This window comes from Chiroxiphia lanceolata, chromosome 11, assembly GCF_009829145.1.
Source record: "Chiroxiphia lanceolata isolate bChiLan1 chromosome 11, bChiLan1.pri, whole genome shotgun sequence".
Taxonomy (NCBI): Eukaryota; Metazoa; Chordata; class Aves; order Passeriformes; family Pipridae; genus Chiroxiphia; species Chiroxiphia lanceolata.
The window spans coordinates 21,124,351-21,145,893 of NC_045647.1; the positions used below are offsets into that span (position 1 = coordinate 21,124,351).

General features: G+C 47.8%; 2 protein-coding genes across 4 annotated transcripts in view; both read left to right on the forward strand.

The window, feature by feature from the left end:
- LOC116792417 (prophenin and tritrpticin precursor-like) overlaps nt 1–14,055 on the forward strand; it is a 610,102-nt gene extending 596,047 nt beyond the window's left edge. Inside the window, exons 5-8 of one of the 2 annotated variants that reach the window (XM_032699323.1) lie at nt 8,509–8,607; nt 9,050–9,157; nt 9,699–9,873; nt 10,389–14,055. In XM_032699323.1, the coding sequence (XP_032555214.1) occupies nt 8,509–8,607; nt 9,050–9,157; nt 9,699–9,873; nt 10,389–10,635 (629 nt within the window). In that variant the 3' untranslated portion in view covers nt 10,636–14,055. The remainder of the gene's footprint in view (nt 1–8,508; nt 8,608–9,049; nt 9,158–9,698; nt 9,874–10,388) is intronic. The other variant, XM_032699322.1, reaches the window with a different exon arrangement.
- Nucleotides 14,056–15,848: 1,793 nt separating this feature from the next.
- Nucleotides 15,849–21,543, forward strand: part of EFCC1 (EF-hand and coiled-coil domain containing 1) — a 53,698-nt gene continuing 48,003 nt past the window's right edge. For both annotated transcript variants that reach the window (XM_032699318.1, XM_032699319.1), the window contains exons 1-2: nt 15,849–16,492; nt 17,929–18,335. In XM_032699318.1, coding sequence (XP_032555209.1) covers nt 15,854–16,492; nt 17,929–18,335 — 1,046 coding nt within the window. In that variant the 5' untranslated portion in view covers nt 15,849–15,853. The remainder of the gene's footprint in view (nt 16,493–17,928; nt 18,336–21,543) is intronic.

Sequence of the window (21,543 nt, forward strand, 5' to 3'; positions counted from 1 at the left end):
AGTTTAAGGATGGGTGAGTAGGCGCAGAAACTGTATGGAGGTGTTTTGGGAAACTGGAAGAACCTTTTTTTCCCAAGGGATGGTGTTACAGAAGATGGCCAAACTCTGTGCTTGAGAAGAAAAGCAGACTGGCTCAAGAGGCAGTGGCCCAAAGCTAGCCTGCTCCACAGCAAGATCCTAACAGCTCTCTGCTTCTGTCCCACCTTCCAGGTGACAGGAACAGCAGATGCAGAATCACTCCCCATTATCCAGTATCACACTGGGCACGCCTGTGAGGTCCCTGCTTGGGCAGAAGGAGCTCCTTCCTCCCTTGTCTCAGCTCCATGTCTTGCACTGATGCCACACAACTCCTGGTCCTGCCAGGTTACACCTGGTGTCACTCAGGGTCACAGGTCAGTCTCTCCCCCTCTCTCATTCCACAGTCAATACAATGTACTCATCAGCTGCTACTCCCACATGGAACATCACTGTCCCCCATTTATTCCCATTTAGTTCTCTGGTGTCAGACATCAGCTGCTGCCCCTTTTTCAGCTTGTCAGTGTTTGATCCTGTGCTGCCTCATTCCCCTCCTCTTTTATGTCCCTTCTTCTCTGCCCTGTGATCTTATAAACATAAGTACCAGGAATAATTACATTAGATTGTCTCCTTTCTAACTTCATGTAATCCTCCTTTTATCCACAGACCAAGGAAATACTTTGGAATTCAATTTCTTTCAGTGTCTCCAAGACAGGAACACAGATTTCCACATATTAGGCAAAATCTCTTGGTATTAAAATATATACAGGAGAAAAGATTTCAAAATTGTTCACAAAGCACAGGAAGGCTAGAGTCCTCAGCTGAGCCATCCACTCCAAAACCCCAATTCAGACTCCCAGGAAATATGCAGGATACCCCTTCTTTGATGTCTGTATTAACAGGAAAGGGTTTAGTTGCAACAAGTTTTCCCTGAGGAAACAGAAGAGGTGGATGGACACTGGTAACTAGTGAGAAGAGGTTCTAAAATTCTTCACCATTTCCTTAAAGCTCAGCTCAGCTCAGTTCTGTCTGCAAGGGCTGACTTTATTTCGTTAGAAATAAGTGCCACTCTGGTTGCCCAAAGGCAAAGCAGGGCTTTGGCAAAGCAAGAGAAAAAAGTACAATTTTCATGCAAGCTCGGTTGGTGTGGCCCCCCACAAGCATCCCAAGCCTGGGTGACAAGCCAAAGCACAATGAGGGGGCTATGGAGAAGAAAGGAACCCAAAAAGAAATTACAAGTCTTTTGCATAATTACAGGTCCTTTTGCTTCTCCTGGGCTTCATCAAAAGAAATGTGATCAGCAGGGCGAGGGAGGGGATTCTGCTCCTCTGTTCTGCCATGTGAGACCCCACCTGGAGCTCTCTGTCCAGCTCTGGAGCTCCCAACACAAGAAAGATGTGGAGCTGTTGGAACGAGTCCAGAGAAGGCCATGGGGATGCTCCCAGGGCTGGAGCCCCTCTGCTCTGGAGCCAGGCTGGGAGAGCTGGGGGGGTTCACCTGGAGAAGAGGAGGCTCTGGGGACACCTCATTTCACTCCACTAACTTTTCCTGGTACTGAATAATGATCAAAGAAAACAAGAGCAAAGGAGGTTTCTGACTGAGGAGAAACTCAGAAAATCATCTAAGGGAACTCCACATCCACAACTCAAGACTGTGGTCTCTCTGCTGAGGGCAGCAGATCCCCAGGAATTACATCCCTCATCCTCTTGTGGAGCCTACAGATAGACATCAACATTTTCTTAGCTTACAAAACCTTTACTGCAATCAAATCATGGCAGTGAATGTTATTATGGGAAAACTGTACAACCTTCTTGAAGCATCTATTTTAGAAGAGGTTCAGGTCAGTTTATATATGCTGGCAGTCAGCAGCAATAAAGAAGTTCAACAGTTTAAAAAACCCAACAAGAATATTGTAGGAATGTTGCTGGCATTAGATTTAGCTGTGAGTTAGTGATTAGTTGCTGAATTTCTCCAGCCTCTGGCTGGAAAGGCAATAAAGCAAACTCCCTTTTTATTGGTATGGTAAAAATTAAATGGGACATGGTGCATACAGATCATATGCATTAGTTTTCCTAGATTTAAAATCCATTTTCTGGCTAGTTCTAGCAGAAGGAAATGTACCAAGAAGCAGCAGCTTGTGTTGAGGCCACATTTAGTGTCTCAGCCACTAAAGATGCTGTTACTGAGATTGTCTCTGATTTTATAGCCAGGAATACTATGAAGTGCAGCAGTCCTTCCTGCAGCTTCCCTTCCCTCTAGTGGAAAACTAACCCCCTGCACTTAAAATTACCCCAGCCATCCCCAAACCTTCTCTTTTGCTGCAGGAACTGCAGCTTTCTAGCAAGTTGTGCACAGTAGTTAACCTGCTGATTTAGTTTTGAGGGGTTTTCAGGTAGGTGGTACAACAATAAAATTTCACAAGGAAACTACGAAGTATCTAAAATGTGTAGTATGATGTTATTTTCTACCTCAAATATTGCCAGCACATAGCTTAAGGAAGAAAGGTTTTTACCAACCATCATAGAAGAAAAAAATTAAAATGAAAATAAAGTTAATCTAAACAAGCCAGCATATTTCTAGCAAGAAAGCAAGAAATCACAGTTCATCTCTGCTTCTAAAGCCAAGCTGGTTGTATCAAAGAGGGGTGGTATCTTTTTCCAGCTCTCAACAGACATGTCTTAACTTATAAATGAACAAAAAAAATACCACACATGGAAAGTTTTCCACAGATTAGAAAAATAGATAAAGAGACAGACAGATAGGTATGGATGCACTTGCCTGTGTATGTTTGTGTAGAAAGGGAGGGGGGACGCAGAGTATGTAAACTTTTTCTTATTTAGCTTTCTGTTCCCAAAGCAGCTGTTTTCACAATCTGTCATTCACCTCTTCATTAATGTCCCATATATAAAACATTTTGACTCTGTTTTATAGGAATACAAAGATCTCAGAAAGCTGTACTTTTTAATGTTCATCACTTTAGTGCTGCAAAGCCACACAAACAACCTTCTCTCTCCCGATCCTTTGGCAAACATCCCTGAGGACAAGTAGAGTTATTTGGGAAATGCTTGGCTTCATCTGGGTAATGGATTATTATTTTTAGTGCTATAAATGTACATTGCTTCAAGCTTCACAGGCACAGCCTTGATTTGTTGTTCACTGCATGGATGCCCGTGTGAATTAAAACAATGTTTGTGAAGCCGCTGAAGAATTTAGACCTTGGAGACTGAAATTCCTGGGGGGGAGGGAAGAGGACGAGGATGAGGAGGAGGAGGAAAGATTTAATGCCAAGAATAAAGGGAAGATGTTGCATATATCAATAAATCTGGGAGGAAATGCTGTAGGTTGAATATGATCATCTGCAGACAATATTCAGCAGCAGAAAGCCTCAAAGTCACCCTTGTGAGAAGTTGACACTCAGAGATGACTGGATGATGTGTAGTTCTTGTAGTCAATATGAGTAACAACATTAGATTAAAGCCCCAAAAAAATAAATGTCATCATATTTGTGTAAAATAGTCATCACACATCTGTTTACATGTATTGAATTAGAGTTATTTCATTATTAAATTAATAAAACATCTCAAAACATCATCAAATGCCTTGATTTTCAAACTGCTGTTATTATAAATCACACCTATAAAAAAACAGAGACCAGGTTTGGTGACGACTGATGTAAAGATTTCTTGGGCATACATTGTGTTTCTTTGAGCTGCGTGTAAAACTCTACCACCAATTCTGTCACCCCCTTGTGAGGAACCTTTAGGGTTCTTCACAGGAAAAAGAATGTCATGGCCTGTGCTCCCACCCTCCAGACACGATCTGAAGACAGGGACAACAAAACAGTTTAATTCAGGAGATTTAAAACGCAGTGAGACTCATCTCTGTTCATCAGCCTTTTTCACTGTTTTTGATAAATACTCATTTTTAAGTTGCAACAATATGTCAAATTCTCAAAAAGCAAAGCAGGTTTTGTGGTACAAGATGTTTTATTTTACACACCTCTTCAGGTGTCTCACTCAAAAGAGAAGGATCATGTATCCTGTTGACATCCTATTGATATTCTGACCTCCTTTACATTCATATTCTGGCAGTTGAACTCTTTCAGACTTGATTTTTCTCTTGAAAAAAGAAATTGTTTTTGTGCAATCATGAACATGGCAGGGCTTTATATTTTTGTTTTCCATACTTCTTAAATAGATTCAGATATTTTTAATGTTTTCTGAACTGTAATAGTTCCAAAAAACAGATTCCAAAACCAGTTGGATTTGGCCCAACTTCTGAAGCAGAAAGCAGTTGCTTGTCCTCCAGTTAATTCAACTTCAAAAGAAACTGAGAAAACAGATGGTGAAGTGGGAATTCTGACATACGGAGCAGACAAAACTGCCACCACAAATGGTAAATTCTGCTTGGAACTATGGCCTTGATTTGAAAAGGTAGATTTAATCTTTGCTCTGTGTCAAGGACTAGTTTGAATAAACCTAAAATAAAATAAAATAAAATATTTTGAGGGACTTTGAGAGATCATGCAGAGAAATTAAAATATTGTTTCCTAATAAAATAAGTTCTGTAGTGATTATCATGCTGCCATTTAAAACAAAACTAGGAATGAACAAATAATATCTTGCTAGCACTGAATGCCCATCCTACCTATACTGAACTAGGTACTGTGTCAATAACATATCCTAAATATGAAAGACTGCATACATAAGAAATAATGCATTACTTTTGCTTATTTATTTTAACAAACTGATCCAATTACTATTCTAGTGAGTACTCACAGAAGAAGTGATGTACCAACCTCCAGGTCTCTTACACAATGTAATGTCTGGATATTTAGTCAAAGTTATATACACGCCAGAAGTATTGTATACTACGCCTGTCTTCAAATGTCATTTAATTACAGAATCTCTCTCTACAGTCACAGACACCAGGATTAATCACTCAACACTTTGCCTCACAATGTATCAGTCTTAATTGCAGTGAGATTAGAGCAAATCAACACTGTGTGAATGGCAAGGAGAATTTGCACATGAATAGTTGAATATGTTCCACACAATAATGGACAAAATTTGCCTTTATTGGAAAGAAAGCAGAGATGGAGAAGTGCAGTATTTGGTTTTTACCCAGCTATAAACAGGATATTGAGAAGCTGTAACAACTTCCCTCTTTTACAGGACACAAGTGCTGGGACAGCCAATAGTGCACACCCATGAAGGGATCTTCAGGACATTCCTTTCTGTCTTAACACAGAATGGGGAGTAAAATGCTGGCATTTTTCCATTCATCTGAAATGTGTTCCTCTCCTTTTTCTCCTTGAACACACTGCCTGTGGTTTGCAGACCTCACTGTTTGGTCCATCAAGCCTCTCTCAGCCCATCACTAATGGCACAACTACTGAAATATAGGTGTCAGCATCGCTACCCCAGGAATTAACCCAGCCCTACTTTGATGGTGCACAGGAACATAGAATGGTTTGGGTTGGAAGGGACATTTGAAGGCCATCTAGTCCAACACCCTGAAGTGAGCAGGGATATCTTCAACTAGACCAGGTTGCTCAGAGCCTGAGCTTGAATGTCTCCAGGAATGCCAGGGTTTCACCACCCACAGCATAAAAAAAGGTTTTTATATCTAGTTTGAATCTACCCTCTTTTAGGTAAAAGCATTATCACTTGGTCCTGTCACAACAGGCCCCACTAAAAAACTCTGTCCCCATCTTTCTCACAAGCCCCCTTTAAGAACTGAAAAGCCACAGTCGGGTCTCCCCAGATCCTTCTCTTCTCCAGGTGAACACCTCCAGCCCTCCCAGCCTGGCTCCAGAGCAGAGAGGCTCCATCCCTCAGAGCATTTTTGTGCCTGCTCTGGACCTGCTCCGGACCTGCTCCAGTAGGCCCATGTCCCCGCTGTGCTGAGGACCCCAGAGCTGGATGAGGTCCAGGGGGGGTCTCACCAGGGAGGAACAGCAGGGCAGGATCACGACCCTCGGGGTGCTGGGCACACTCCTTTGGACTCAGCCCAGAGTAAGGTTGGTTTTCTGGGCACTGAGGGCATATGGCCAGGGCATGTCCAGCCTCTCATCCACCAGCACCCAAGTCCTTCTCACCAGGAAGATCCACCTTCTCACCACTTGATCCCTTCATCCCCCAGCCTGCAGGCTCAGCCCTGGGTGTGTGAGAAATAAAAACCCCAGCCGGGCAATTTCCAATCAGAATTTATTATATGATAAAAGCAAATTCAGCGCTGGGTGATCAGGGATGGGGTTCAACAACTCCCAACGCCTGTCACACCCAAAGAAGACAGTTGTTCTACATTTATTTCCAGCTACTACATGAATATTCATTATACATAAGTATAAACATTACACATTGTTAGGTACATGAGTATAAACATTATTTCTTAAAAAGAATGTTATCTATAAGCATAATATATTGTTAAATCAGACATTCAGCAGATGTTTGTTTGTTATCTATAAATTTTAAGAAAGGTGCTATTATCTAGCTAACTAAACAAAATTCTCTCACTATAAATCCTACACAAGGTAAAAGGGAGGTAACTTGTTTTATCTCTTTAGAGGGGCCCAATTAAGTTTTACGATTTGTTTTTCTTTTCCCTCTCCAGGTCATATTGACCTTACACTGTTTTCTCTTAATTAGCCCGAATCATTTTCTCAGTTTATCACAGGTGGGACTGTGTGGCAGTCCTCGGACAGAGCTGCCCGCTGGGACCTGCTCCCTCCCCAGGAAGGCAGATCCTCACCCTGAGCTCCATCCCCACACAAACACTCCCCGGCCATGAGGTCACAGCAGAGCCCTGTGGTTCCACATCAGCCAGGACAACATAACTCAGGCCCTGACCTTGACTGTGGTTGCAGCAGCGGTGTCAGGACAGCAGCGGCAGCAGTAGCTGCCGGACGGTGTGAGGGCGAGGGGCCATGGCCCTTGCCCTCCGCCTCTTCCTCCTCCTCCTCCTGGCAGTGGCCCTGCACGCCAGGGCTGCCCAGGTTGCTCCGGTGCCAGCGCGGGGAGCAGGTGAGCCGGCGGCCTGGGGCACCTTTCCCGGCCAGTGGGCTCTTCTCCCCGGGAAGAGTCGGGGATGGTTTTCCCCAGGGCTTTAGCCAGGGTTTCCTGGGTGCGGGAGAAATCCCCGAGGGGCCCTTGGCTGCTCCAGCCGCTCCCCCAGGGATGTTGCACAGGGCCTGGAATGAGTGTGGAGAGAGGCCAGGAGCCAGCCCAGAGCTGCCCAAGCCCCTCTGCAGCTCTGGCCATGTCCATTGACATCTGGCCCCCACGGTGCTCCCCAAACTCCCTGCAGTGCCACAGTTCTCTGAGGCAGGAGGGGATCCCAGCATGCAACGGAAACGGTTCCCACCTCTGTTTGCTTCTAGATGAGGGTGCTGGGGAAGATTCCCCCGTAGCTTGGATGGATTATGGTTTGAATATCTTGGGACCTACTGGAGGTAAGTTCTCAACAACTCTTTCCTTGAAAAAGTAATCCCTGTCAATGTGGCAAGAGCCCATTCATGTGCCATTTTCCTTAAGACCCTCTCAAGGTTGCTGGATTGGGGCAATCTTGGCCTGCTCCGTTCTCAGGTCCAAGAGGGGTCCCACAGGATCCCTGTCAGGGGGAGCAGAAAGAAGCATTTAGCTTTTAATCTTCTTTCCATGGAAATGCCAGTTGCTCCCTCCGTGTCGATTCAGAGAAGGGCAGAGAGGGAAGGGGCCGGGCCCAGGGCTGTGCCCGGGGGGCTGTGCCTGGCACGGCTCCTTTGCCGGCCCCTCGGAGCCGGAGAGGCTCCCGCTGTGGCTGCCAAGCCATGGCCCTGGCTGGGGCTGAGTTTGGAGCTGGGGCAGCTCCAGGAAGTCCCTGGTGCCCTGACAGCTCTGCGTGGGGCTCCTTTGGTCCCAGCGAGGGGCCACTGCAGGCCCGGGGGAGCTCTGCCCCTGCTCCTGAGGGGAGGGCAGAGATGAGGGCCCTGCAGCAATCCCGTTGCCCAGTTGCACTCTCTGTCCCTCTGGCCTGAGGGAGAGTCTGGAACTGGGTCACGGAACCTCTTCTGTCCTGCCTTTCTTTGCAGCCGAGCCTGGGGGTGACGGTGATCAGGAACCTGGAGTGGGGCCCAGGGCTGAGCCTCCGGAAGGTCGTGTGGGTACGTCGTGGCTTTTTCCCCCTTGGAGAGCTGCCAGCTCAGAGCCCAAAGCTGGGCCAGCCAGGTGCCTCTGCAGGGGCCAGGACAGAGACCTGCCCGTGTGTGCCCTGTCCCTGAGGGATCCCCTCACCCCCCCTGTGCCTCAGGGCTGCCCGTGCAGAGCCCCAGAGATGACACAAGTGTCTCTGGCTGTTGAGTTACAGGGAGGACTTTTCCAGCTCCTGTGCTGGTTGCTCCGCACTGGTCCAGCTCATATGGCATGAGTGAGTAGTCTGTCCCTGCTGACCTCACAGGCTGAGCTCTGGTTTTCTCTAATCCATTCATGTCAAATGGAACTGCTTCCCATTCAGGTCCTCCAACAGGCAAGAACCAACCTCCAGGTGAAAAGAAATCCCAGGAGGCAATGGAACTTCTGGACAAGATGCTGAGTGAACTGGAGAAACGGCGAGGTGGGTCCTTTCCCTCATCCTGAGCCCTGAGAGTCATCAGCCGGGGGCTTTAGATCCACGTGTGGACAGGCAGTGGCTGCACAGCAGGCTGACAGCCTCGCTGCCCCGCTGCTGCTTTCCCGCCTTGCGGGGCTGTTTCCCCGCCTGGCCTGGCTGCAGCTTCTCCCCGGCCTCTGCAGGAAGGCCTTGAGCATCCCCTGACCCTGTGCCCCAAATGCACCACGGGCCCTGCAGACAAGGAGATCCCCTGCAATTGCCTGGTCTCCCGGCAGCTCCGGTGTGGCGGTTGTTTGGAGGAGGGAGTGCCCTGACCCAGCCCCAAAAGCCCAGGTGTTTTCCTGGACCTTTTCCATGTCTGTTTTAAGCATTGCCTCCTGAAGATGCCACTTCCCTTACGGAGAACAGCTCCATCTGATCCAGGTGTCCCTCTTGCTTTCTCCAGAGATGGACCGAGAGGCTGTGTTGAAAGCAGTGGTTCCGAAAGAAATAAATGACTCTTTGCCAGAGTCTCCTGAAGGAAGGAAGGCGATGCCAGGCACTAGCAAGCCAGGTAAGCTGAAAGCGTGACAGTTTGGAGGCATCTGGAGCACCTTTCCCACAGCCCTTGGGAAACGGGACTCTGGCCCCAAGGTCCCTGCTGCTGCAGCTGCTCCCAGAGCTGGCCCTGAGTCTCAAGAGGCCCAAGGCACCAGAGCAGCCCAGAGCGGGATCCCTCCCGTGAGCCACGGGCCGCAGCGTTCCCTGGCTCCCACCCTGGGTAGGGGCTCACATGTCTCCTGAGAGGGCCTGACTCCGTCCCCTTGGGCTGTGGGAGCTGTCCCGGGGCAGGGAGGGATGGGGCTGGCACTGCCTGCTGCAGGGATGGGTTGTGTGCGTGTCCCTCAAAGGAGCGACTGCTCAAGCAGCTCCGCTCCCCCCGGGCTCTCCTCCCGGCCTTCTGGGTTTGCTTTGGTGGGACAGCCTGTCCCCAGGGCTGGGAGCCTCCAGGCACCTGCACTGAGGGAAACAGAGAACGTCCTGGCTGTGTCCAATGTGCTGTCGGCTTAGCAGGGGTGCCCAGGAAGGGCTAATGCTCCAAATTGCTCCTGCAGATGTGGTCGGCAAGGCAGGAACAAAGGACCAAAAACCCCAGAGCATCAGGAGGGTTCTGTGCCCCCAGGACGTGCGCAAGCACTGCATGGTGGGCACAGTGGTGGTACTGTTCACTGTGCCTCTGGCCATGATCTTGTGCTATGTTGGGATCCGGTGGTGGATTGACAGCAAAGAGTAAGTTGATTTTCCCCCTCGCAGCTTCCTATAGTATCTCCTCATATCCACAGAACATTCCCAGCCTGGCTGCTGTGGAGCGGCCAGTTAGTCCTTGGCCAAAGAACTCTGCTGAGGGTTCTGCTGCTGTCCAGTGCTGTCCTGGCCTCTCAGCTGCTGGGCCCCTCCTGGGGAGCCCGCTGGGACTGGAGCCAGTGCTGGCTCCAACTGAGCCTGCCTGGCCAAGAGCAGCCACAGGAGGACGGGCAGAGGCAAAGCACGGTGGGGAGGAGAAGGAGCAGGGACGAGATTGCCCTTGGAAGGCAGACGTGCCCTGGTGCCCGCTCCTGCCCAGGGACCCTGCCCAGAGCCATCCACCTGCTCATTGGGGCCTTGAGGGGCAGGTGTCCACCGGGGCCAAGGTGTGCCAGCAGCTCCCCCGTGCTGCTGAGCCTTGCCAGCTCTGGGCCCTGCTGGGCAGCAGAGTCCCTGTGTCTGCCCTGCAGCTGGGCCTCAGCCACCTCCTCTCTCCACAGGCACCCAAAACACCAGCCAGGACTGCGCCGCTCCCCTTCGCCTCCAGAGAGCCCCAGGAACGTCCATTTGGACACGTCTCGGAGAGGGGCTCAACACCAGCAGTCCCACAGAAAACCGGAGCCCCAGCCCTCTGTGCCTCCCCCACGCCCTCCCCCAGTTCCCCAGCCACGGAGGCAGGACCTGCCTGACATCCCCCTGCCTCCTCCTCCTCCTCCTCCTCCACCCCCCCCGAGCCTGCTGACCTAGTCCTCCAGCCAGGACTGAAAGGGGCTTGGGCCCACCAACAGCTTTGGGCATCTGTTCTTCTGTACAAATACTATGTGTCACCCATAAGCCAGGTTCACTTTCCATATTGAAAACCTTCAACAGGAAGGGCTGAAGATTCCTCCCGTGCCCTGGATTCCTTTGCTACTTTCATTTTTGTACAGCTGGGTGCTGGCTGAGTCTCCTCAAAGAACTTTATTTGCAATAGCTGAAGAACAGGAGGAAAAGAACAGCAGTCTCCCCTCTGTCTGCAAAAAACCAGCTCAGCAGAAATTAAAATGCCAATGGAATAAAAATATGACTGTCATGAAACACTTTGCTGATGGATAAAAGCTTCAACATTCCGAGGTGTATTCCATGAACAAGAGAACACATGGATCCCTGTGTGCCATGCCCACATCCACCACTGCCTTCAGGCATGAGGTTGGTAAATCTCCTTCAGACAAACACAATGAGAGATCCTGAATTTTGCACAGGAATCTGAAAAGCACATAAAAGCCCAGAAGGATCCAAATCTTGAAACAATTCAGCTTGGTGCTCCTTTCACACCTACACCAGCTCAGGACCCAAATCCCAACATCCAGTCTTCCACTTCAGCCCTTGGATCACAGGAGCTGTAGATATACCTGTTGGACACCTACCAGGCTGGGCTGCATCCAAACTGCAACACTTCTGTTTTAAACACAGCTGTGAGGAAATAAAAGGTTGTGGGCAGTGTGTCACACCTTCCTGCACACTCACCCTGCAGGCAGGAGACCTGTGTCTATGTCTTCCCCAAGGCCTTGCTGGACCTGCATCTTCTGACCCCAGGAGCGAGACTGGGCAAACCACCAGGGCTGGACATGAGGCAGAGCACAGGGACATCTTCTGCTCTTTCTGTTGAACCTCCACCACTGTGAAAGGAGTTTGAGACTTGCTGAGCTCAAGAGGAAAAAAGAGTCTTAAAATCTGCCATGGTTTATTAAAAGTGCATGAAGAGTCTCAGCAAGCAGTGAACAGGACACACAGTCCCCGCTCGATGGCAGAACTGAAACCATCAGCTCCTCACTCACAGCTCCTCTCAGGCAAAGGCTCGGGGCTGTCAATCCTCAGCAGTGCCCAAAAACCTCAGAATAACAAGGAGTAGGGGACACCCACACTCTTGGTGTCACCTTACCCCACACAGCGCCCTGCCCAGCATGGCATTTTGGGGGACTGTGCACTAAGGTGTCCAACTTGCCAAGGAAGCTGATTCTGATTTTCCAGGGATTTCAGGCTTTAGATGTCATGGGAACTAACACAAAATGCATTTCAAAACCAAGACTGAAGCCTTCACCACCTTCCTTGCATCTGCTCTATACAGTCAATGCACCTCCATTCCTTCACCTGTACACATAAACTTACTAATCTCTGGTATTTAGGGATATCCAGGAGAAAAAGTGCTCTAAAAAGGAAAAACCTATATCATACGTGTTTATCCTGAGAACCTATAATCTAATTTACAGCAGGAATTAAGGTGGCATCAGTGTTGTAGAAAGAAAACACTTTTCTGAAGTAATTTAGATACACACTCTTAAGAGGAGTCAACACCTTGTAGCAGAGGCTCAGATCACATCTGCTCCTTTCAGCCTGCACAGGAACTTCTGCCAAAATCATCAGCTAGAGAAACAGAATGCCAGGAGTAAAACTGACTGAAGCACTACAAGCCAAATTCTGGTCCCACTTATCCTATTGTGAATTTCCAATTTTCCCCCTCCATTTACTTCGAAATTTGTTCATAAAAAAGAAATATTTACCCTATGGGCACCAATAAATAAACTTGAAAGCAGTAGATTTTTCTTTTCCAATTACTGTAGGAGAGCCTTTAAACTGTTCCAGATGCTGAATGACTAAGAAATGTCAAATACAACACCTGGTTACTGAGAACTGCAGCTGTTTCCTCTGCAGACTACATAACACATCATTTCTTCCCTTTAAATAGTTTATGCCAAGACAAAGACCACAGTTAAGGTAATATCACTCAGAATAAAAGCCGAGTTGCAATTAGGTCAGGCCTTTTGTTTACCCCTCTGGTTTCCCATCATCTCCACAGCAAGAAGGGTTCCAGAGACTAGTTCTTGTCTGGTTTTAACAAAGATATTTTCCTTACTTTAGAAGCACCTGAAACTCTTTCCTGTAGCCACTCAATATGCTCTTCATGTTCCTAAGCTATAGAACACCTTTCCAGCCTTTGGCACAGTTTCTCAGCAGTACCTCCACGCTCCTGGATGCACACCTGAAATCCTGCCTGTGCAAGCACTAAATGAAGCCATGCTGGAGGCAGGAGCAGGACTCCAGGGCACACTGGGATGTTCATTTTCCCTTCTTTGTCTCACCGCACACACAGAGCACTCTCAGTACGCCAGACCCAGCAAACAAAAAGACAACACCCAACATTTCTGGAGCTGTGAGTAACTTCAAGAACACGCCAGGAACATCACTGCTCACTAATGTTATTGTGACTCTGCACTGAAGGTCCTCGTGAAAGCAACCATTTCAGAGCCAACAGTTTTTAAAGGATTGATAACATCACAGTATGGCTTTGTTGGAAAGGGTTTGGAAAACAGATTTTAGGTACTTAGCACTACATTTTCACTTTTCTCCTTAACAGTAGGACAGAGTCTGGAAGGAATAAAATATATTTTTTACTGCAATAAAGTGATCTTTCTGGCAAGATGAGTATCTTCTACAGCCCCACAGTTCTGGCTGCCTCTCTGCACTGACCAACAACTTGCCACACAAATGAGACCAGATTATTGATATCCTGGAATGCCAGACAGAAATGCAAACTGTGCTGATCCTCAGTCCTATGAGACACCTATGAACCATGGAATAAAATATAAGTATGGTTAACTTAATCTCAAGTCTATAAATGTAGTTTATATCTCTTAACTAACCTCATGAATACCTAATACAATTTAAAACATTATTCCATCAACGAGTTGCCAAACAAGCTAAAGTGTGAGCATGGCACCTTTTAGCCTCTTACAATAAAAATATCCAGTTAAGTGGATATTAAAAAGCAGCATTTTAATATACTTCTAATTTCCACCTAGTCCCACAGCACTGTAGAAAAAGTCATTTTGCTCAGATGCTGCTTTCCCATCAGCTCTTTCTAAAACTGGGACTCCTTCAAGACAGTTTCATGCTCAAGTGCACTTTCAGAACTGGGAACAACTTAATAAAGAAAAAGTCCTCGATTCCTTGATAAAATGCTCCTGTCTCTCTAAGCAGCTTTAGAGAGTAAGTCAAGGAACAGGCAAATGGGTCAGGAGTAAAATCTTTGTCTTGCTATAGTTGCGAGTAACATAAGAGTCATTGCAATTACACTGTGACAGACAGTCACAGTGTACCTCTGATATCAGAATCATGGACAAAAAGGTAAAGTGTGGGGCAATTCACAGCTTAATTTTAAAGAAAAGCAGGCCAAGGGAAAGGAAAGTTTCCTTTTGCCAAACACAGTCCCCTTGTTACAGAGGGGCTGAAGTGACAGAGTTTTCTCTGGTCCAACTGCTTTCACACTCGTGTTTAAAAGTCTTGGGGCGGGTGGTTGTTTTTTAAGTAAACATGATGCATGACCCAATTGCTCACAGTCAGAGCTTTTCCTGAAAAATCAAACAAAATCCAAGAGCCAAAGGTATTTTGCTGGTCTCAAGAATCTGCCTTTTCTCGGAGACGAAACTTTGGTGAAGGTGAACTGATCTCATTCTGTCATTCTCATGTCCCTGTGGCAGTGATAACGCAGAAAGCCAAAGATTTGCTGTACCATTATGCCCTTTGCTTGTTCAAACCAGAAGCCCTCAGATGAACAACAAGGAAATCAACAGAGCCCCAAATGTTCCCCACTATTCCCAGCGATGCCGCTCCTTCCATCCAGGAACACCACCAAGACACCCAACTGGAAGCCATAGGTGCTAAGCACAATTTATACTGACAGGTTTATAGCCTGTAAAGATTCTGGCAGCTTTTAAATCAATTAGGTCCATTTGGTAAACATTTTTACAATGAAATTAGTCAGGTCAAAATAAGTTTAGATCGTTGCATTGCCTAAACTCTGGGCCCTTGATGCTTTAGCTGGTGTTTGGGGTCAGTGGCTTGATGTTAGTGGGTTTCCACAGTATCTGCTAGAAACATTCAAGGTTTATAGTTTTGTCTTTCCTGCCTCTCTCTGGTGCCACATTACCGGAACATTTTGACCCAGAGGCAATTTCTTGCATTAACAACAATACCTGACTATGAAAAACTCAAGTTCTATAGGTAAACATGGCTATGAGAGTGATTAAGGAATATATATGCATCCAATCACTCCTCAAGTTGATAAAAAATATGTTACAAGTTATGCATCTCTTCAAACAGGAGGAAAAATGGGACCCAGACCTCGTTCACCACTGTGCCCTGTCTGGGCTGTTAATGGGGTCTGTTTGCACCACCCCGACTGTGCCACCATATTCAGACCTCGGGCACAGCTGGTGCCGCTGTCACCTGTAGCTTGTGGCACTTCCCTTCTGGTGGAGGAGCCCTGCTCGTAGCTGCGCTCAACAACACAGGTCCTACTCCACAGCCAAGAAGAGACTAAAATCACTTCTCGGCCATCTGAACCAGCCTAACACTTACTCATCTCTATCACAGAAGACTTAAAAAAGACATACCAATATCATAAAGTCACTACATCTACAGAGATGAGGAAGCCTGAGTGAACAGAAAGATGATTGTCTTTTAAGCACGTTAGTTTTGTTAATTTAGTGGAACCACTCAGTTACTTGTCAGACTATCCTATTGCTTTTGCTCGCGTTAAAGAGGAACCAGAGGTACATTAGTTATCAAGTTAGAAACAAACTTGAAACTCAGGCTCGGCTGGAATCCTTTTCCCGACAGACAAACGGAGCAGGGTCGCACCTGCCCGCTCCGCCTGAAGCCCTTTTCCGGACAGACAAAGCCGAACGGGGCTCCCGCAAAGGGGCGAGCCCGGAGCTCCGCGTGGGAACAGCCCGGCCCCTCTCCCGTCCCGCCCCGTCGTGGGCGCGGAGCTGTGCGGGGCCGTGCGGAGCCGGGTGGGGCTGAGCGGGACCGAGGGGGCCGGGCGGGGCTGAGCGAGGCCGGGCGGGGCTGAGCGGGGCCGGGCGGGGCCGAGCGGGGTTGTGCGGGGCGGGCTCGGCCGGGCTCGGGATGCTCGGGGAGCGCGATGGAGCCGGCTGAGGGCTGGGACCCCTACGGGCGGCCGGCCCGGCGCACGCAGTGGCTGGTGAGCGCCCTCGCCTACCACTACGGGCTGGACCGCGGCGTGGAGAACGAGATCGTGGTGCTGGCCACCGGGCTGGACCAGTACTTGCAAGAGATCTTCCACCACCTGGACTGCGCCGGCGCCGGCCGCATCCCCGGCGAGGATTTCCGCACGCTGTGCCAGGTGCTGGGGCTGGAGGAGGCGGCGGAGCCCGAGGAGTGCGCGGGGCTGTGGGACGGGCTGGCGGCCGGGCTCACCTTCCGGCAGTTCCACGCGAGGCTCTGCGGGCTCTTCAGCACCCGGGCGGGCGGGGCCGAGCCGCGCCTGCCGCTGGGCCGGGACAGCGAGCACATCGAGACCCAGATCCGGCTGCGCAGCCCACGCCGCCGCCGCCGTGGGCACCCCCCGGCCGGGCGGGCGGGCCCGGAGCGGCGGCCGGCGGGGCCCTGCTCCCCAGAGTGCTACGAGGAGATCGTGGCGCTGGAGCAGGCCGAGGACCGCATCGCCAAGCTGGAGGAGGAGAACGGCAGCCTGCGGGAGCTGGTGGAGGACATGCGGGCCGCCCTGCAGAGCAGCGATGCGCGCTGCCTGGCGCTGCAGGTGAGTGCGGCCGCTCCCGGTCCCCTCGGCGGAGGAGTGTCAGGCAAAACTCCGTTTGCCCATCAGGAAAAGGATCCCAGCCGAGCCTGAGCTCCAAGTGTGTTTCTGACTTCATAACTAACTTATCTCTGGTTCCTCTTTAACGCGAGCGAAACTACAGCACCGCAGAATCCAGTCTGACAAGTGAACAAGTGACTGGTTCAGTCTATTAAGAAAGATGCTGCTCTCTGAAATGCAGTGCTAATAAGCCCTGTGCCCCCAGCGTGATGGAGAAAAGGAGTATGGCATAGAGCGAGGCTGTTCTTTCATCCTCGGCATTAATTTTTAGCAAAGTTTGGTTATGTGAAAGCTTTAAGGACAAATGTTGCATTTTCACCAGTGTGACATTGTATATGGTTAAGGGATAGGCTGAAAAGCACCCTGCTAAAAGTGTAGGGGACTTCAGGTGTGTAATACCACTCCTCAAGTGCACAGGCAGTTATATACTGGTTATGCATCATTACAGGGCTTTTTCCTAAAGTCAGAAGGAACTTTTGGGTTCTTACCTGTACAAGCACATGCAGTGTCTCAGTTATAAGTGCCTTGGAAACATTAGAAGTGTGTTTTGTTCAGAGTGTGGTCACGAGAGTTCAGAGCTGGAGCCAGTTCTGCAGACAGGCTGATGAATAGTCTCTGGCTCCTCTGCAGAGCCCCATTAATTCTGGGGCTGGTTCCTGGTGGTTCTGCTGTACTGGCCATACATACTTAGCAGCAGTTAAATTACTCTGGCATGAAATAGCATGGAACAGGCAAAGCAGTGAAGGGCAGAGTTCCCTGGTTGTTCTGATCACGTCAGATTTCCCACTAACACAGCATTCACAGAACTCTGCTCCACGTGTGACACTGCCATTTCCATGAGCTGGCTGTGCCTTCTCACAATGTCCAGCATGGCAGGTCAAAGCCACTTCTACATTTTCATCTGAAAAGAGAAAGGAAATTAGAAGCAAACACGAAGTCATCAGTCAGAGAACCCAGAAAGAATCAGAAGGCCATAGATGAGAGCTTGAGAACTCCCCCAGCTGCTCCCTGCTCGCTTCTACTGAACTCAGTTCTACAATGAACACTTTGACTTAACTGGAAATATTTCTTTCAGAACACTACTTGCCTTCTGAGGACAGACCATAGTAATGACTTTAAAGCTATATGGACACTTGTGCAGTAACCTAATAACAAATAGTTTGAAAATTAAATTTACAGATACATATTAAAAACTACTTTCCAGAGAATGTTTCCTTGTCTCTCTATTTCACAAAGGTAAGTAGCTTATTAGTTGCTGATCAGCTATATGTGATTGAAAAAAACCCAAAAAACTACAATCCAGAGATTTCAGTCTTGATAAAATGTCAGCTGCTTTGGACACAATGATTTCTCTTGCTTTCTGCTCCTGGTCATTGCAGGTGGGACTGCGGAAGAGCCATGCGAACCACAGGGAAGAGGGGACCTGTTCCATGGGGAGTAAGAGACCATTACCACAGAACCACTCCCAGAGCAAGTGCCTCCAAAGGGTCCTGAAGGAAATGGAGCTCATCCGGAGCTCCAGGGATGGGCAAATCGAAGAAGCGATCAGGTTCAACCAGGAGCTGGAAAGGGAGCTGAGGAGCTCCCAGGAAGCCCTGGTCAGTCTGGAGGACTGCAACCGTAACCTGAAGAGGGAACAGGCAGAGATGAGGAGGAAGGTGGAAGAGGCGAGACATGCCGTCCTGAACAGCCTTGGCAAAGTGAGGGAGCTGGAAGTGAAAGCCAACGAGGTGCCACGTCTCCAAACACACATCCAGCAGCTGGAATCGGAACTGCAGCACTACAGGTAAGTCTGAGTCCATCAAAAGTGCCTATAAAATCACAAAGTTAGTTTGAAAATCACTGGTTGGGGCTTATTAAATGTCTCCAAGTACATCTTGTAAAATCTAGCCAGAGGGAAATTAGAAGCTGCTTGTCCATTTTCTTGGTAGGGATCCATAGGAGAGCTGGCAGCGTTCAGGGGGAGGTAGACCAAAGTAAGGGTGCTGATCTGCAGAGAGCTGAAGTTACTCCTCAAACACACAGCAACAGGACTCAGTGATGTCTCAAAAGGACATCATAATGCTTCAAGAAAGCCCAAAACAAATTGCTGACACTCCTTCAGAAACCATTTCCAACACACTTCTTTTTTTCACCCTATTTCCTGCTCATTAGGTCACATCCAAAGCCAGCTGTAAGCAGATGGCTGACACTCCATGTCTTGGGAAAGCTCTTCAACTTTTCATAGGAATTGGGGGAAAGCACACAGGGCCAGCTTTTGGCCAGTGGTTTTAAACTCTGCTGTCTTCACTGCTGCTTCTCTGACAGAATAGGTAATACTCCAGAAGAGAGAAGCTGAAACTTTCCTGAATCCACAAAATAAGATAGAGGGAATCTCAAACAAAAATACATTATCCAACTAAACCCCACTTTTGTAATAGCATAAATAAATGTTTCCAAAAGTCAGAAAGTTGGTCATGAATTTAATAGTTCACTGGTTTTGTTGCTTTTTGTCTCAGACGAAGCTTGGACTCATTGATGGTTATTAAGTGTGTTAGGCTTTTCTGCCCAAGTTTCAAATTGACCTATGGATTAACATCTAATTTAAATTTTCACTGACCCAAAGCAAAGGCAATATTTATATATATTTTTACTAACTGTACTATAGCTAGTATTTTAATACATTGTCTATTCTGAACTCCTTGTCTCTTCTTAAACTTACACTTCCTCTGTTTGCTTATAAGAAAAGTTCATAGTGAGTTATTTGTGGCATCGTAGCTATTGTACTGTTTTATGAAGTGAGGAAATTCTAAAAATAACCATTTTATCCAGTGTCTTTCTTTAAGCATTGTGTATGTTAATACCTGTGTGGTTGCAGAAGATAAAAGCATTTATTTAAACATCTGTAGGATTTAAAAAACACTATGAGGGCACGTAATGTCCAGGGTGACTGTCAGGGATATCTGGATAAATGAGAAAACTCTTAATGTTAAGGGGGATCACACTACTTGTCTAGTCTCATGTTCTCCCTGGCATGAGCACCAAAGACTTCTTGTCCTGCAGAATTGCTTTTCCCAAGTATGATGAAGGATAAAAGAATCCCCTTTAACAGGTAGAGATGAATGAGTTGAAGGCAAAAAGGAATGTCAGCTGGGCCTTGCAGAGCAGGAACTTTATGGGTTACATCAAAACATACACTGTGAGTTTAAAAATGTAAATTACATGTTCCTTGACAGATAGCCTTAATTTGTAATATTTATTTTTAAATTGCATGCTAATTTAAAGGGAGTGTAAAGCTCAGGAATGGTGCTGGACTGACCACTGGGGAACTACACCCCTTTTTAATCCTGGGGTACATTGACCAGGCCAGTTCCCACCCTTTCAGATTCCCTGTTGGCCACAAAGCACTTCCATCTCCCCATCCATGTAATACAGCTCTTGGATCCAGCACTTTCAGAGGCACTTAACGAGGACTGTGGCTTGCATGCCTGTGGTCATATTCCATAGTAACTGGAGTGCCATCATTCCTCACATTGTATGGGTGGCACAGAGGTGCCCAGAGCGGCAGGAAGGGTTTCAGTTTGCAGTGCAGAGCTCAGGGTTGCTGTGGGGAAGGACACCAGCTGTCCCTGCCCCACACAGCCTCTGGCACCAAGGCTTGTCTCACTCCCTTGCCCTGCTCACACTTGTGCTGCTCACACCACAAACTCCTCCTGCTCCCAGGGAGTCCCCTCCTGTCTGCAGAGATCCAGACCTGCGGTGCAGCTCGGGTGAGGTGCTGGGAGTGCTGCTGAGGGGAAGCTGCTGAGTTGGCCGAGGTGTGGAGATGGAGGGAGAGCTGCTGTGTCCCCCGTGTTATGGGGGGGCTGCTGTCCCTGGTGTTATGGCAGTGTTATCCAAGTCAGTGTGGCTGAAGTTGGTACTCCAGTGAGCTTTCTCCATTGCCAGGTGCCACGCAGAGTCTGGGAGCAGGATCTAGGCTTGGCAAGAACTAGTGCTGCGAGGTAGCAGTGGAGAGAAGGGGATGGGGATTTGAGTATCCTGCAGAGAGCATTTAAGATTGCAGGGGTGTCTCCTGAGAATTCACCTTAACTGGCTTGTTCTGCCACAGGTTTGCTCCAGCTAAAGGCTCATTCTTTACAGAGAGGATCATGTTTGAGTCCAGTCTATGAGCTTTACATGCTGCTCCTATTTATAGTTCCATATTATTAAAGGAAATTCAGTGTCTGAATACAGAAGGGTTTAGAAAGTCAGGCAAGCCCCATTTTTATGCAGTGATGCCCAGGGAGTTATTCTCAATTTGTACTGAGGCACTTGATTTCATTTTCCCAGGAATAGTTCTTTTCAATTGTTCTTACTGAAGCTCAGCTGTTCCATTTATGGATTATTTCTCCAGTTTCTCAGGATGCTATTGGGACTAACCTCCAAACTGCTCATTCCCCCCCCAGTTTGGAGTCCATTGCACACTTGTAATTTCTCCTTCAAAAGCTGGGAGCCCAAATGAACACACTGGTGAGGTCCCAGGCCAGATTCTGGTGGCCTTCCCTTGATAGACTCTATCTGAGAACAAATCATTACCAGCTGTTCCCTAAACTCCCTTTTTTTCCCACTAAGTTTTGCTCCAGCTCAAGGGGACACCATCCATGTATTCTAATATAGTCTTATGACTTGTAAGTATTGTTTATAGGAATGCCACATATAACAATGTTACTAGAATTAAAATGTCACATCTACTCCTTCTTTTTATCCATTCAGCCATTTTCCCTGTCAGAAAAGGAAATTAGACTGGTTTGACATGAATTGTTCTTGCCAAATATAAGTTGGCTCTGTTTTCTATACTACGTTGCAGGTGGCTTAAAAATTGATCACTTAATAAAGTTTATGGATTCTTTTTCTCTTTAATAGCATTGGAGAGAATAAAAGAATTTAACAACCTTTTTTTTTTTTTGATCTCAGTGTAATAAATAAAAAGAAAGGTCGTTTAGAATTGAAATACACTTCATGATAGAGACGTT